This window comes from Pteropus vampyrus, unplaced genomic scaffold (assembly GCF_000151845.1).
Source record: "Pteropus vampyrus isolate Shadow unplaced genomic scaffold, Pvam_2.0 Scaffold300, whole genome shotgun sequence".
NCBI lineage: Eukaryota > Metazoa > Chordata > Mammalia > Chiroptera > Pteropodidae > Pteropus > Pteropus vampyrus.
Window position 1 is genome coordinate 685956 of NW_011889081.1, and position 18110 is coordinate 704065.

The following is an 18110-nucleotide window of genomic DNA, read 5'->3' on the forward strand; positions in this document are numbered from 1 at the left end:
ACCAGGAAAAAGCACTGCCCAATGTCCCTCCTCTGTCCACAGAGTTCCCTACACAAGCCTGGGAGCATCAGGACAGTTATTACTGTGCCCCACTACGGGCTTGCTTTCCATCCATCATCTCCTAGAATACCCATTCTACAGATGAGGACAGTTAAGGATGTTGCCTGATGTCACACGGGTTATCGGGTGGCAGAGCGGGCTTTGAACTAGGACTGGCAGCCCCCAAGGCCTGTGCACCTTCTTCCTCCTTGTGACTGACGAAGCCCCTCTCTTACCTTCTTGACATTAGCTGTATACTGCTTCATGGCAATCTTCTCCAAGGCACTTTCGAAGCCAAAGAAGGACCGGATGTCAAGTGAGGCAGATTGCTCAAAGCAAGTCCAGTCTTCATTCTCGGGGTGGACCTGAAAGCCAGGCAGGGATGACAACACAGTCTCAGGGTGGAGGATGCCATGTCCTCCCCCGGGCTTCTCTTGGTGACCTGGGCACAGCCAGAGCATGCAGTGGACAGCATGTCACAGCTGGCAACACCCTAGGGTTCCAGCAATTCCAACAGGCCCCACCCAGAGCACAATGCAAGGTATAAAGTGTTAGCAAACAAAGAGCCTCCTCAGGAGGGGCCAGAAGAAAGTGGGCCTCATATTTGTGTTCCTGTCCCTTAAAAATTATATGCATATGATATATAAATAGATAATATATTTAATATATCATTATATATAAATTACACATGAATATTATACATTTGAGATATATTAAAATATGTATGTTATGTGTTTATATATAATAATATATTATAAATAAATATTTATATGCATATAAGAGAAACTTCGTTGACACAGCTACCATGCAGATCCAAGCTTAGTGCCTCTCAAACTTCCATGGGCAGAGCATTAGCAGGGAGTCTATTAAATATGCAGGTGCCAGGTGGAATAGGTGTCCAGGGCTGGGGCCTGAGAATCTACATTTCACAAGCAGCCTCAGTGATACAGATTCAGCTGTTTGCAGAACTTGCTCTGAGAAACACTACATTAAAAGGGATTTATAAAAACTCCCCCTACACCTCCCTAAAAGTAAACATCTGAACATCCTAGGCCCAGTTTCCAGGAGGCCCTGAGAAGAGCTGGAGGTGTGCAAAGGAAAAGTAATCAGCATTTACTGGACACCTGCTGTATACGAGGCACCACTGTACAGATGAACAAGGCAAGGTCCCCCGCATTGGGAGGCTGGGCAAAGGCACATCAAAAACACCTGTAATATACCATAGTAGCCACATTGGATTTATCATCATGAAAAATACCATTTGGGGTCTAGCATAGCTACATTATCTCATTTGCTCCTCCAGCACCCGAGGCAGGTTCTGTTGACATTCCCAGATATGAAAGGGTAGCCCAGGGAGGGGAAGCAACTTGTCCAACATCACTCGGCAAGAAAGTGGCAGAGCTGAATTCCAAATGACTTCAGACTCCTCACTCCAGCCCTGAGGCTAGTAGGACCCCAACTCCTGCAACGCCCACTCTCAACTTCATTCATCTACCTTGGGGTCTTCAAACCTCCTGTTTCTTCCCCCAGAACTCTGTTTCCAGCCCTCTCATCCTTCAGCGCTCAGCTTTAATGACACCTCCTCAGAGAGGCCCCAAGGGGATACTTCCATTTTCTGTAAGTCTGTCTGCTGGGCTCCTTCTTAGCACTCGTGACAAAATTTTAAGTCTATACCGATTTGTTCTTTTTCTCATCTGTGCCTTTCACTGGAATGGGAGATCCATGAAGACAATGGTCAGGTGGATTGGTCCACTGCTGGGTGCCCAGCACTTGTCAGGGAGCCTGGCACACAGTAGGTGCTCAATCAGTGTGTACTGGAGAAGAATTGTTCTTAATTATATTAAAAGGCAACACATATACAGGGCTTAGTGTGTGCCAGGTAGTGGTCCAAGAGGTTTGGTTATTTTACTTTTTTAAATCCTCACCATAACCTGTGTGGCAAGTAGGATCATTAACCCCATTTTACAGATAGCGAAACTGAGTCAAAGTTTTGTGAAGGCAAGAAAGGAGAGAAAGGAAGGAGGCAAGTTGCCAGGTTTAGCCAGGATGCCCAAATGCATTTGAATTGAACATAAAACAACAACAACAAAGCATTTTAGTAAGTATGTCTCAAGCACTACTTGAGACTACTTAAAAATTAAGAAAAGGTATCAGCTGGGTATCTGAACTGCAGATGTAAGGAGCTTCCTGCGTCTCATCCGACAGGGCTCTGGGAGGGAAGGAGTTAGCTGCGACGCACAGACATCAGGTGCACAGCTGGGGGGGCGGGGCGAAGAGCAGGGGTCGGTGGCCGAGGCAGTGGGGAGGCCAGCCTGCGCTCACCGTGTAACTGCAGTTCTCCTTGACCACCACACGGCTAGCAAAGGTCTCATTGTGCGCTTCGATGCGGAGTGTTCTCTCTTTCCAGTTCAAGATGTTTCTCTGCACGAAGACCACGTGCTCCACGCCTGCGATCTGCAAGGAAAGGGGCAGCAGGGGGGTGCAGGGGGCGAGGGAGCTGGGGTCGCAAACCCCGAGGGCTAGTCCTGGTCACCCTCGATCCTGGGACCTGGATCCTGTGCCTGGCCACCTGCCTGGGCCCGGATCCCCTACTCCATCCCCCTTCCAATACCACTCCCCTCAATCTCCGCTGGGCATTAGTCCCCCTAGGCCCTGCCCAGTCCCAGTCCAGTCTCCCGCCCCGCCCCATTCCTCCAGGACCCAGAACTCACCGCCCCCCACCACAGAAGCCCCCTCTCAGCACCAACACTAGCCCCACCGCCTGGCCCTGCCCCTGGTCCCCAAGTCCCCTACCCTGACAACCCCCACCACCCTGTCTAGTCCCCTTGGCCGCTGCCCCGCTGCCCCGGGCCCTCTGAGCGCCCACCTTCCGCAGCAGCCTCGGGGCCTCCACGCGCAGCCGGCAGCTCCGCTCCACCACGTGCACGGAGCCGTCAGCGCTGCGGGACTCGCGCAGGACCTCGCTGCCCAGGAAGACGGGGATCTGTGGGCAGGTGGGGAAGCGCTTCTCGTAGGCCTGAGTGGAGAGGGAGTGAGCTCGAGGAGGGGGACCCCAGCGGCCAAGGTCCACTAAGCACAGCCCTCCTCCTGCCCCAGCTGGGCTGTGGTCCCGTTTGTCAGATGGGTATGGCGAGCCAGAAGAGCATTCCCGGCCCATGAGAAGAGCAGTGACCACTGCTGTTTTACCGTCATTTAACGCCCCCTTTAAAGCAGTGACACCGAAGCGCCTGCGCAGACCGCTTTTTGCTTTACATCGAGCTTTGCCCTCAGAAGAAACAGTGGGCTTGCCTGGGCGCATTTTATTTTCTTTTTTATTTTTATTTCCAACAATAGGGCCTTTGCTTTATTTAAATTACCAAAAATAACGTTTGACAGAATGGGAAACATAACATTAAACAACAAAGTATAACTGTAAAATCTCAAACAAGTTAGGCAACACTTTTTTTAGATCACCAAAAATAAAGTTTTACAGAAAAGGAACTATAACAGGCAAATGTATAGCTGCAATTTTCTTTCACCATCAAAATCAATTCTCTCTAAAATATTTTGGGACTACTTTGCATTTTCCAAGCAATATTGAAATTTGTTGTACTGAGTTGCTTAGTCTCATCGTAAAAATGAAAAGTTTGCAAAACAATTTTGCTTAGTGTTAACAAATAACTAAAATATGTGGTTATTGCTAACAACTCCGAATCTACTGAAACAGCCTAACCTATGTACACTTCCATGAATATTTCACAGGCAACACAGATGCTCTGCCTGCTGTCACAGATGACATGGATAGTGGCTAGGGTCAGATACTGGAGGCCAGTCAGGCACCAAGGAAGTACTCCTTAACAGAAATAACTACAGTACATAAGTCTTGCCTCTGCCAGCCTCCTCCCAACCAGGTGGGCATCGCAACTGCTGGGCCTGAAGGCCCACCATCTCCCCAGAACTCTCCACTGGGAACCTAGAGTGCAAAGCTAGACGGAGAAGCTGTTCTTTCAGAGCCATCGAAAATTTAATAAATTGCCCTGGGATTCTTAATGCTGTTGTATGCCTCACAGGCAGTGACATAGGCAGACTCTGGGAAGAAGCTGTCGTGGTACTCTTCTAAAAACCTCAGAAAGAGGTCAAAGTGCTTCAGTAAAGCCTTCAGATTCTTCTCCGAAAAGGACATCTTGACCAGGATTTCTGGAAGTTTCACAAACAATCTCAGCAAGTGTTGTGCCCCATAAATGTAGGAGGGTGGAAGAGACTGGTCACCTAGTGGGTAACTGTTGGGTACGAGTTCCCAGGAGAGGACCTCATTTATTTCATTAGTTCTGCCTTCACAGATGGCAAACACCCCACCGCCTTCCTTGCTTGGGGTCAGAGGAACAGGCGAGGATGGTCTGCTATGCACAGGCGTCTTCTTTTCTAGGTGCAGGAACAGCTTGGGCATGCTGGTGGACACGTCCTGCTGCTGGTGCTTGGGCTGAGGCGAGGCACTGCTCTCAGACAGCTTGTCGCAGTTGGCAGAGTGGCGCCTGGACCGCCTCAGAGACTGCAAGGCTTCTGGCTCAGCTTTGCGCCTTTTGGGAGCAGCAAGCTCACACCGACTCTCCGTGGACTGTGGGATGAACCGATTCAACAAAGGTGGACTTGGAGAGAGTCCCTCCTGGTTCCTATTAGTGTTTATGGCACTTTCCTTAATCGGAGGAAAAAATTTGGACGAAGTCACCTTTTTATACTGAGCTTGTTCATATGGATAAAGCAAAACCAATGGGAGAGTGTAATCAAAGGTTATTCTTAATCCATCCACCATCTCCTTACAAAGGTCAACATTCTTTTCTGCTGGGATGCAATGCACATTCATGTTGGTGTGTGACACAGCATGATGATAAGGCCTCTCACTGGCTGAAAAGGCTGCATTGATAGCAAAATGCTTCACATAGGATTCCAAAATAGTTATGATGTTGGTCTGGCATGGAAGTTTCACTAACCGTTTCCTCCTGTTGATATAATAACAGTCATCCTCGAGTTTCTTCTTCAGAACTTCCGGGATGTCTATAGTTATTAGTCTTTCTTCCATCTCTCTTTTTGTGTGCAGCTCTGGTTCTTCCTTCATTTCAGTCTTTCTTCAGTATCATTTTCTTCAGATATTTATTGCTCCATCCTTTTCTTCACCACTGTCATCAGAAAAAGTGCTTATTGAGTTCTCATTTTCATATTTTTCTTCAGTGGGAAGGCTTTTTAAGATAAAGTCAACACCAGGCAAACTGTGGCCCTTCGCTTCCTCTTTCTTCCTGGGATTCTCAGGGGAGCTACAGCTTTTTTTGCCGATTTACACTGCAATCTCTGATTTTCATCGGTGTCATGGAGGACATGATCTTCAGCTGCGCATCTATCCCAGCTCCTGTTCCAACCATTAAAATGGATTAGATATTCTGGGGTGTCTCTGCCTTTTTCGTCTTTCCCAACAATAACAACATCGACAATCTGAGGAGTTGCAGACCTGACTCAGTCTCCCGTGAGCCTCCGAGACTTAGGTGGACCTGCACGGGACGCGACTTCGGGACCGAAAATATAAATGCTACGAGGTCCTGAGGGAAGAAGGCACCCGGTCACCCTTGCACTTGGGGCCTACCGGAAGAGTTGCGTCCAAACACGACTGGGGCCTCAGGGCAACGATGTCGTAAGTCCATGCCAGCGGTCTGGCGTGATGGTTAGAACCTGGGTCGGTTGGGCAGGGCGTCGTACGGGAGCCCACGCGACGCTGGAACACGCAGGATGACGAGAGATTTAACCGAAGGCAGACGCCATCATGGAGCTACCTCGCCGGAAGTGCGGCCCTCGCTGGCGTCGCATGCGCAAAACAACGCCGGGGGGCCGCAGCCTCGCCTCAGGACAGCGCAGGCGCAAGGTTTCGGAAGGCTCCTTGCTTGGGACATTTTCAAAGACATCTTTCAGGAGAAAAAAAAAAGTTGAACGAAATCCAACAGCTCTTCATGGTAAAAACACTCAACAAAAAGGAATAAAAGGGAACTTCCTCACTCGGATGAAGGGCATCTACAGAAAATCACAGCGAACCTCTGACTCAGTGAATGGTGAGAGACTGAACGCTCTCTCGCTCAGATCAGGAACAAGGCAAGAATGTCTGCTCTGGCCACTCCTGTTCAACATCCTGCAGGTCCTAGCAGACAGGCAAGTAAAAGAAAGAAAAGGCCTCCAGATTGGAGAGCGAGAGTCCGTGCCCAGTTTCAGAAGTGCCAGGGTCGGAGCCACTAGGGGGCGTGCCGGCATCCGTAGCTGGCGGCATTCAAGCAGGGTCTGCTCCAAGTGCCTGTCACAGCCCACATGCCCCGGGAATCAGGATCAAAGCGAGCTCCAAAAATAGTGCAGGCATCTGAGGACACATACCTCCTCCCCCATCCCGCCCAGCTGAGAGGCAGCACCCACCCAGTTCAGGCTGCAGGGGAGGGAGAAAGAAGAAATGGAACCCCGCCTGATGCCCTTGGTGTCATCCCAGGCCCCACAAGACCAACCCAGCATGTCCTCTGCCAGGATCAGGAGGACCGGGCTGTCTCCTGCCATATGTCGAAGCTGGTAGCTTTGTACAAACACACCAGGGTTAAAATAAGGAGTGCTTATGCCCCAGGGGGCTGGCAAGGGAGGCCCCCTTGAACTTTCTTTCGAAGGCATTTCTCCATTAAGGAGTGAGCGGCTGCAAAGTGGGTGAAAGTCTGGGTGGGGTCAGGCCTCCTGGTGGGGTCAGCTCCACCTCCTTCCAGCAGAAAGGCAAGCCCCTTCCCTTCTCTCAGCCTGTTTCATTATCTGGAAAATGGGTGTATACCATGCTTGTCTCCCAGATGATGAAACCAGGTTGAATATTTCATGGAGAGCTATCTCACCCAACATTTTTCTTCTCCAAGCAACAGGACTCAGATGGTGGCACAGCACAGGTTTGTAAGAACGGAATACAACTGCCTCCTAGCCCTTTGGGAACACTCTGCTGGCATCAAATGCGTCAGGGAGCCAAAGGAGCCTGCTGGGCCTCACCTCCATGATGAGCAGGCAGAAACTGACATTTTTTGAAAGTACAAGGAGGGAAAGGTGCGTGTTTCAAAATTAGTCAGGCTCAGTTCAAGTCTCTGCTACTTTCTCACTGTGTGACCTTGGGCAAGTCACTTGCCCTCTCTGAGCCTCTGTTTCCTCATCCATAAAATGGGGTAGTGGTAAAGATGTCACCAGAGTGTGTCTCAAAGCAGTTGGCATGAAGCAAGCCTTAAATCTTCTCCCGCAGTTGTGTGCTTTCTTCCATTTAATCCACTGAATGGCATCCTCATTTGACAATGAGGAAACCTGGGCCCAGAGAAGCTAAGTAATTTACCTAAGGATACATAGTGCAAAATGGTGAATCTGGGTTTGAATCCTAGGCAGGCCCAGCCCCCCACTCACTCAGCAACCCTTCACTCAGCAGCTGGGCTCCTTCTCCTGAGCATCTCGGAAACCAAGCCAGGCATTGTCCTTTGGGGCCGTGTGGCCACGATTTTTCCTTCCCCCACCCTCAGTCCTTCGACTCTTGTCAGACAGTGGCCACACGGGCCCCGAGTTTCTCCACTTTCTCTAACTATTCTTCAGTCTCTCTCCTGCTCCCCAGATAAAACGACATGCTCAGAACAAGCCTAGATGCCCAGAACAAATCCCACCGTCTGAACTGTGGCCCACCAAGCCTTGGGTGACCTGTCCCACCAGCCCGCATCCCACCCCAGACTCCTTCACTCTGCTCCAGCCACGCCAGCCTCGCTCTTTCTAGAACACACTTATGAGTTGAATCGTGCTCGCCCACTCTCCAATAAAACTCATGTGTTGAAGTCTTAACCCTCTAGGACCTCTTAGTCGCAAACAGGGTTGTTGCAAATGTAGTTAGTTAAGATGAGGACACATTGGGGTGGGGTGGGCCCCTAATTCAATCTGACTAACATCCTTATAAAAAGGGCTATTTGGACACAGACATGCACACAGAGGTAATGCCACATGAAGATGAAGGCATTGATTCGGGTGATTTCTCTACAAGCCAAGGAACACCGAGGATTATCAGCAATACCAGAACTGGGAGTGAGGCCTGGAACAGCTTGTACCTCCCAGCCCTCAGAAGGAGCCAACCCTGCCAGCACCTTGATCTCAGGCTTCTGCTGTCGAAGCCCTCCAGTTTGTGGTAGGTACATTGTTACGTCAGCCACAGGAAACAGGAAATCTACCCACCAAGCTTGTTCCTGCCCAGGGCCTTTGCACTGGCTGTTTCCTCTGCTTGGAACACTGATCAATTCACTTGACAGTGAAGGAGGAGGGAACAGGTGTCACTGGGCCCCCCAGACAGGTAGGAGACCTGTATCAGGGAGTCGAAGAGACACTAGGCTTCAGGGACTTGCCCGTCCCTGCTGGTCCCTCTTTCTGGGACATCCTCCCCTGCAAGGCTGCCTCCTCCCCTGTTCTATGTCCTTTAGCCCATTCATTTCCTCGCTAGCACTTATGGCATCTTTTAATCATGTACTTGCTTGTACATAGCATGCCAAAGGCCTGGGCTGCGTGCTTTCCCGCAGCACTGACTTCACACCACCATCAATCTCAGTTCTGGGCATACACTAGGGTCTCATAAAGAAATGCCAACAAGCAGAGACAGAAATAATACAAACTTGCCAAAGTCCCAAATAACCGCAAGAAAGGTGTCCATGGAGAGAATGGCAGGTCATGACGTTAGCACATGCAGCCAGCTGAGGTCACTAAGCTTCACTGGCCGACTTCCTGTGGTAACAAATCTCTTGTTAGAAGAGCCCCGTCTGGACCCCTCAGATAACAGTGGGGAAACAGGTCAGCAATAGACAGAACTTTCTGTTATTGTGCAAGGGAAGTTGCTGACTTCTTCAAGTAAACAGTGGCTGCTCCAATGACGGATCCACCCCAGGCATTGGGGGGCCCCAGAGCTGAAGTTCCAACTAGAAAGTGGAGGCCTCAAAATAAGTCCATCCCCATGCCAGTTCTCCAGTGTCAGAGGACTGTCAGCTGGAGATTCCCTAGGCTGTGAGGTCTCATGTTTGGCACTTGTTACTGACACTTACAGAATACTAACTACATCATTTCAACCTCACAACACCTTGATAAGATGAGAATGAGTTTTTTCCCCATTTTACAGATGAGCAAGTTGAGGCTTGGGAAGACATCATAAGGCCAGTAGGTGGCAGGGTTGGAGCCAGGCCAGGCTGACCCAGACCCCAGCCCTGAACTGCCTTGCTCTGCCTCTGGGAGGACATTGGCTATATATAACACAAGTATCTGTGGTCAGGAAATGCTGAATCCCGCTGGCCTACACCCACAAATTGGAAGTCCTTTGCCTTTGGCACAGTCACAGGGTCTTACAGGATCAGAGTTCACAGGGCTCTCCCTGTGTGGAGAGTGGCTCATACCTGACTAGTTTTGTCCCTGCCTAAGAGCCTCAGTTGCTGACTGCTGTCCCCACAAATCAAGCCTGAGCTTCTCCTTGTTGAGTAAACACATGGTTTGGCCTTGTAAGGGACACAAGGCAGCAGAAGGATTCAGTTACAGCCCTTCTGCCAGGTGCCTGGAAAGGGACACCCAAGCCTGATGGCTTAGAAAGGGAGCTGGTCCAAGGCCCAGAATCTGCCCATGCAAGGCCAAGGCTGGGGCAGGCAGAGGATGATAGAAACTTCCAAGGATTGCCTCCTATACACCCTCCATCCTGCGAAAATCCACTTCGACACACTTAACATGTGGAGGTGGGGGGTTGGAGTTAGATAGCCCTGGATTCCTAGCTAGGCTGTGTAGCCTTGAGCACAGAACATCCACTCTCCCCCTGCAGGCTCATCGGTAAGGTGGAGTAATCATAGACCCTCCTGATGAGCCCTCACTTGTACCTGTTTCCTTTCTTTGTGTGTCACAACTGCTGAAGTAAGACGTCATCAGCCCCCCTCACCACCACAGTAGGTTTGTTCACCTACGAATCCTGAGTACTTTGCAAAATGCCTAGCACATAGCTGATACTCAGTAGACAAATATATGATGAATGAGTGAATGACAGCATAGCATAGCCGTTAAGGGCATGGACTCTGGGGCTTGGGTTCAAATCTCTTCTCTGCCTCTGAACAAGCTCTCAGTTCCTTAATTCATTCATTTGTTAAAAAGAGAATAAGAAAAGTAACTACCTTGCTGAGTTGGGGGTCGGGCAGTGAATAAAGGAGTCTGTTTTGGTAAAGTGCTGAGAACAGAGCCTGGCACATGGTTTGTTCTACATAAGCATTTGTTAAATAAATTTAAATTTTAAAAAAAAGTGAGATTCTATAAAGTACAGGAAAGCTATTTCTGCTAATCACTTGACAGCTGCTCCCTCCCCCTCTCCCTCCTTCCTTCCTGCTCTTCCTCATGCAAATTCAAAGGAATCTGGAACCAGTATCCCAAACCTTCCACCACAATGTGGAAAGAACATCCAAACCATACTAATGTACACCACCTTCCCTCTTCATGCTACATGCCGGATTCAAGGCACTGTGTGGCCATCTCAGGATCCTTCCTTGTCCACCCCCCAGCTTCTCTCTGCCAGCCTGAGAAACCCCAAAACAGACAGATATCCATTCTCTAGCTCTTCCAACTCTTCTTTTTCAATTGAGATGTAATTCTCATGCCATAAAATGTACCCTTTTAAAGTGTACAATTGGGTTTTAGTACATTCACAAAGTTAAGCAACCATCACTAATATCTAATTCCAAAACGTTTCATCACCCGCAAAAGAAACCTCAAACCCATTGGCAGTTACTCCCCATTTCCCTGAACCCAGCCCTAGGCAACCACTAATCTACTTTCTATCTCTATGGTTTTGCTTTCTCTGGACATTTCATATAATTAGAATCATATAATACGTGGTCTTTTGCGACAGGATTCTTTCATTTAGTATCATGTTTCCGAGATCCATTCATGTCGTAGCAAGCATGAGTGTTTCCTTCCTTTTCTCAGCTGACTAATATGCCATTGTATTGATTCCCCCAACTCATAGCCAAGTTACTCAGTCAGAGTTTGGCGAATGAGCCATCAGACACCTGATGTAGCAGGGTTATCCCCGCTGATGAAGGGCACAGCAGAACCATGACGGCATTATTCTGGAAGCCTTCTGAAATGACTGCTGTTTATAATCTATAAAACAGCTATATGCAGATGATTCTACAGCTGAAAAATCTACTGCAATTCTAATTAAAGTCAGCTCAGGAGACACAAAGGACAGAGACAGAGGGTCAGAGGGACCCTGTGGCCAGGCAACCTGAACACCTTGAGGGGTCAAGGCTGGGGTGTGATGGGGCAACAGAGACAAAGCCCAGATTTAGATACTGCCTCTGGCACTTGCCAGCAGAGTGACCTCTGTTTAACCTCTGAGACTCGGTTTCCTCAGGATAAAAAGAGGATGATAAGGAGGATCATACCTAATTTATAAAGGTTGCTGTAAAGATTAAAGGGAGATAATATGTGTAAAGCGTTTAGCACAGTGTCAGACACCATATAGTAGATTTTTTAATGGACACAGTAGATTTTTGTAGGGCTATAAACCAACAGGGACTTAAATAGGTATTTGTTCACCCATGATTATAGCAGCATTATTCACAGGAGCCAAAAAGTAGAAACAAACCAAATGTTTACTGACAGAAGAATAGATAAATAAAATGTAGCTTATCCATGCAGTGGAATATTATTCAGCCATTAAAAAGACTGATATATGCTACAGCATGGATGAACCTCAAAAACATGATAAGTAAAAGGACAAATATTGTGTGATTCCATTTATATGAGGTCCCTAGAGTCATCAAACTCACAGAGATAAAATAGAAGAGTGATTGCCAGGGGCTGGTAGGGAGGACAGAGTTTCAATTTAGGAAGATGAAAAAATTATGGAAATGGATGGTGGTGATGGTTGCACAACAGTGTGAACATACTTAATGCTGAACTGAACGATATACTTAAAAATGGTTAGAATGGGAAGTTTTGTGTTACTTATATTGTACCACAAATTTTTAAAAAGAGAATAAACCATCTCAGAAGCATTGATCATGATTTGAGATAGAATATCATATCTGTGTTTATTTGTTAATAGTCGCTGTCTCTGTCTCTATGTCTGTTTTCTTCACCACTGGATTCCCCAGTACCCTTGCACAACACCTGGGACACTAGACACCCAGCCAATGTCTGCGGAAGAAAGGAAGGAGGGAGCAAGTGCTAGGAAAAGAAAGCAAGAAGTTGGAACCCTCATCACATATATACCTGGAGGAACAGGTTGAGCAGTACCGATCCTCCCCTCTTCAGCCTGAGGGGGCTTCTGTCTACACCCTGTGGCAGGAACGCAGCCCAGAGAATAACCTGTGCCTGTGTATTGCTGTTCATGGTTTACCTGAAGAGAGCTAAGTCCTGGAAGGTGCTTCATGCACAGGTGAATAAATGCCTGAGAAGTTCCCTCTGGCCATGATAGTGGTGCATCTGCAGCTATTGGCCAATGAATTATCCCAAACAAGGTGCAAAGGAACAGTTTTGCCTGTTTTTCACAGGTTCCTGGTCCCAAGGCTGCAGTATAGGGCACAGTTAGTGCAACCTAGTGATTATTTGTTCCTGCCTCTGTCTCCTCACGCAATGGGACCTCCCTTTGCCTGGCTGAGACTGTGTCTCCTCGTGAGGTCATGCCAGGAGAATGTCTGGCCTCTCTGGCACTGGGGGATCATACAGCCTGCCGCCCAGCTCAGCAACTGCACAAAATCCTGCTGTGGATTCTCAGCCCTGGGTGGGGAGCGGGGCGGGGAAACTCTCCTCCTCTGAACACGCTCCCTGCCCACGGACTTCCAGGATCAGCTGGTACCCCTGATGGTTCAGGGACGGACAAGGTGGCAGCAGAGCCAGCCCAGCACATCTTGACATTTAGCGATATGTCAGGATCTTGAAGGGAAGGAAACGCTATTTTAGATTTAATAAGCGTTTCAGGAATGAGCCTGGCCTCCATTACCTCTGCTTCCCCACACTCCAGGATAGCAACCCCCCTCAATACACCTTCAGGCAGCCAGAGGATCCTCCTAAACCCCAAATCTGATCATGTCACTCCTCTTCTTAAAAGCTCCCCAAGTCCTTGAAAAGGCAAATTAACCCACCAGTTACTTTCTAACTCTCACTAAGGCCCAATTGAGCCGCATCATTTCTTCAGAGAGACAAATTCTGCCCTCCTCCCCTCAGCGAGGCTCAACCTGACGGCTTAAAGACCCTAGGCTGGAGACTTGTTGTTCCCTCAATACAAATTCTGCTTGGCACTTGCCTGGTTTCTCTCTCTCTCTCTCTCTCTCTCTCTCTCTCTCTCTCTCTCTCTCTCACACACACACACACACACACACACACACACACACACACACTGCAAGTTCTACGCGGGCAAGAAGGGGTCATGCCAGGAAAATCAGGTCAAAACAGAACCAGAACAAGACAGACATGCCTTCCTGAAGCTTACTTTAGTGAAAAAGATCTACCTAAACAAGTAGCCAAGCAAATTCCATATAAAATTAACAGAATGATGCATTCCAAAAAGTGCTAGAAATCAACTATCTCATACCTCCTGCATCTAGCCTGGTGCTTGGCACAGTGGAAACTCAGTAAATATTTGTGGAATGCATGCATGCATGCATGAATTAATGCATGCGTAAATTAATGAATGAGGACCTAAAGTTTATTTCAGTGCCCTCTGAAGTCAGAAGATCACCTTGCTGGGCAGTGGATTGCCTCTGTTCTCCCAGCCCAAATCAGAGCGTGTCAGGGCCCTCTGTAAGCAATCCAGGGTGGAAAATATTGCTTCTCTTAATCTGTTAGCAACGGGATCAGATGACAACAGGCTCCAGGGAACTAATTTAAACTCATTTAAATAAGGCCCCTACTGCCTTATTAAAACTACATTCATAACAACAATTCCAACTAGAACTGCCCTTGGCCTGGGCTGCAAGGATTTACCTTCAGAGGCTGTTCCTTATTAATAACCCATTTGCTAAATTACAAGCTGTTTATCAATACAAAAGGCCAGGTCTTTAAATATTTTAACACTTAATTGCTGACCACAGCCCTCACCTCCATAACCCTTCCTTTGCATGAAAAGCTTATTGCTTAGGAAATTCTACTCCTTGCCTTCTTCCTTCTTTAGGTTTGCAGAACCTGAGACGACCTGAAGCTATAGGGTTTTTGAGCCCCACAGGAACCCTCAGGCAGCACAAGAGACAGCCAGGTCATTCCTGAAGCTGCAGAGGCCACTAGTGCACAAATAATTACTGAACATTGGAGCCAGAAATCTGGAATGTCTGGCTGTGAGCACAGGCTATGGGGTCAGATTCCCTAAATTCAAACCTCTGCCATTTACTAATGATGCTATTTACTGAATGTTAAGGGGCTGAATTGTGTTCCCCCAAAAAAGGTATGTTGCAGTCCTAAGCCCAGGTACCTCAGAATGTGACCTTATTTGGAAATAGGGTCCTTATAGAGGTAATTGAGTTAAAATGAGGTCATTAAGGTATCCTCATAAATCCAATATGACTAGTGTCCTTATAAAAGGAGAAATCTGGACACAGAGGCACACACACACAGGAAATATGCCATGTGAAGATTGGAGTTATGATGCCACAAGCCAAGAAACTTCTAGAAACGAGGATTAAAGCCTGGAACAGATCTTTTCTAGCACCTTCAGAGGGAGCATGCCACTGCCAACATCTTGATTTTAAATTTCTGTCCTCTAGGACTGTGAGACACAAACTTCCTGTTTGTTCTAAACTACCTGGTTGTAGTACTTTGTTATACAGCCCTAGCTAATAAGGACCCTGGCTAAGAGACAGTCTCAACCTCGCTAAACCTGTTTCCTCTTCTGCTGCAGCTAAGGCTATATAATAGTATGTGCCTCTGAGCTGGCCTAAAGGGCTGGGGACACAGTGTTCAGTAAAATTAGCTCCCAGGCTCTGTTGGCATCAGCTGCCCACCTAGAGCTGCCTTTTGATAGGTCCCGATGGGGCATAGACATTCTGGACTCAGTCCTGGTGGTAACTGCTCCAATGGGACCACTCGCTCAGCCCGGATGCCACCCCTATAACTTCAGATCCTCAGCTCTGAGAAAAAGCAGAGCTCACGGTTGGGAATGTAAATTCTGGAACCAACTGCCTGCGGTTAAATCCCCACTTGCCATATGTTCTACTTTGTGTCTTTGAGTAATCCATTCATCCTTTCTGTGCCTCAGTCTCCTCATCCGTAGAATGGGGCTAACCCGCTAAATCTATCTCATGGGGTAGTTATGAGAAGTACACTAGTTAATATTTGAATGTGCTCAGAACAGTGCCTGGGACCTAGAAATCTCTGTGTACGTGTTTGTTAAATAAAATTTTAAATAGAATCTGCCTAAACCTGCCAAATAACCACCGCCATCACGGCAGGGATTTCTTTGGAAGAAATGTGTCCACACAAAAACTTGTACGTAAATGTTCATAGCCCCAAATTGGAAACACGATCTAAATCTCCATCAACTGATTAATAGATAAATAAATGTGCTCTATCTATACAATCAAATATTGCTCAACCATAAAAAGGAATGAAGTACAGACACATACTACAGCATGGACGTACCTTGAAAATAATATTCTAAGTGAGAGAAGCCTGTCACAAAAGGCTACATATTATATGATTTCATTTATATGGAATGTCCAAAATAGGCAAATTTATAGAGACAGAAAGATCAGTGGTTGTCTAGGGCTGGGCAGAAATTAGGGGATGATGACTAATGGAACAGGGTTTCTTTTCAGGGTGATGAAAATGTCCTAAAACTAGCAATGGTGACGGTTGCACAACTCTCTGAACTGACTTTTTACCCTCTAAATGGATGAACAGTATAGTATATGAGTTATAGCTCAGTAAAGCTGTTGAAACAATAAATAATAATAATAAACCTAAGTAATATTTCATAAGCATTAACAATGTGCCAGGCCCCATCCAGGTACCCATGTCTCTTCACTGAATCTCACTTCAGCTCTCTGAGGAGCTGGGCCTTTATTATCTTTATTTTCCAGGGACCCAGCTCGTGGATCTGGCTCTTAAGCACTACCTATTTGTGGTGAGAGCACAGGTAACCTAGAATCTATTCACAACGGGGCTATAGGCTGACCAGAGAGTAGCATTTAGGACTTAAGTGACCGCAATCTACAGTCTGAGATAAGGCCTTTGTGTCTTACACACAGGAACATCCACAAAGACCTCCCTCACCTCCTGACACACACACACTTTGTGGTACTCGCATTCAACGGGACCAAGGACCCTCTTCAACGTCGGATAAGGCAGCTGTTTTCATTGTCTTAATTATTTTCTTCTGTTTACCAATATAATCCAAGCTCGAAAAAGAAGAAAGTAAAGTTCCCCTGGAATCCCACCCCTCAGAAACAGAATTCATGTCAAGGGATTTGGCCCAAGGAGAGAGATGTCAATTCATTGGATTAGTTAAATTTTTGAAGCAAAAGAGAAAAAAAAATTTTTTTTTTTTTTTTAATTTTAAGTTGGGTCTTGACGGGCTGCTTCAGTATGATTTTAAAACCAATTCCACAAGCTCGACTTCAGACTCTTATGTCATCACTGGGAGACTTTGAAGAAGTGAGGGAGGCTTAGATTCTCAAGTCAGTTTTGTTAAACAGAAAAACCAAAAGGCCAATTCCTCTGGGCACTCGGATGCGGTAAAAACAGCTGATTTTGTCTAAAACTTCCCTGGCATCTGACCCAAATTGAGGGCAAGTGTTAATCTGCGAAACAAAGACAGACATTAAGTGCAGAAAACCCCTTTTGTGCTCACACAGCATGCAAGTTATGTTGAGTTATGCATCTATTTTGGGGACAATGGTGTTTTGTAAACAGTTGGCAAAGTGGCTTTGCCGGGATGTTACAGCGGTTTGGAGCCCTTTCACTGACAAGTACTGTATGGAAGATAAAGAAATATGGTATTTGAAAAATACAAATAAGTTAAATTAGAGAAGATATAGGTAATAAATATAAGAAAACCTTTCTTTCCTACTATACCCACAAACATCTATACATCAACACCTAGAGACTATTCACAGCTAGGGGAGTAAACTGAGTCCTGCTTTCATTTACAGACTGTGAAGCTTACAAAATATGTTTAACATATTTCAATAAAGGTGACGTGAGCACGTTACTAGTCCTATTAATAGAACTTTAAGTGCTACAGACATGTTTTATTTTAAAGTGCAATGATCGTAAATATTTTTGAGAACCCTAAACAGGCTAAATTGAATTTATATTTATTAAGCCCATGCAATAATAAAAATTATTAATTTTCCATCCTATTGTTATTTGTCTAAGTTTTATGGCAGAGAATCACGGGTCCTCTCATTGTCCCAGGAGGGTAGGGACAGTGTCTGTTTTCTACTGAGTGAATGAATAAATAAATAAGTGAATGAAGTCCTAGGGTCTTAGAATATGTGAGCTGCCTAGAGTCTTAGACGAGGACAATTATTTATATTTAGCTGTCATTTATTGTCTGCTTAGTATGGACGAGGCCCTGCACTGGGTTGTACACACACACACACACACACACACACACACACACACACACACTAACCACCTTTAATCCCCATGACAACTTTATGAGGTGCATATAACCATCCCCATTTTACAAATGAAGAAACCAAGGCTCTAGAAATTCAGTGACTTCCTGAAAACATATAGCCAGAGCATGACAGAGCAGCAACAAAGACCCAGAGCTTCTGACTGTACGTCCCCAGGTCTCTTCATCACCCCCTGGTGTCCCACCTCAATTATAAATGAAGCAAAGTCACACAGCCACAGGCAACCACAGTAACAATAACAAAGACAATAATAATATTTTTAATAATAATATGTGCCAGACCCTACACTTGGAGCTTTGCATATGTTAAATTACATTTAATCCTCAGCACGATGCCCAGATTGGAAACCATGTAATCCTCATTTTAGAGATGGGGAGTAGAAGCTTAGAGAGGCTAAGTAACTTGCCCAAGGTCACCTAGCTAGTC

General features: G+C 46.6%; 1 protein-coding gene and 1 pseudogene across 1 annotated transcript in view; both read right to left on the reverse strand.

Annotated features, from left to right (window-relative positions):
• SEC14L5 (SEC14 like lipid binding 5) overlaps nucleotides 1-18110 on the reverse strand; it is a 46407-nt gene that overhangs the window by 26271 nt on the left and 2026 nt on the right. Inside the window, 3 exon segments of the mRNA XM_011376614.2 lie at nucleotides 276-404; nucleotides 2362-2493; nucleotides 2906-3055. Coding sequence (XP_011374916.1) covers nucleotides 276-404; nucleotides 2362-2493; nucleotides 2906-3055 — 411 coding nt within the window.
• Nucleotides 4043-5193, reverse strand: LOC105303145 (annotated as a pseudogene).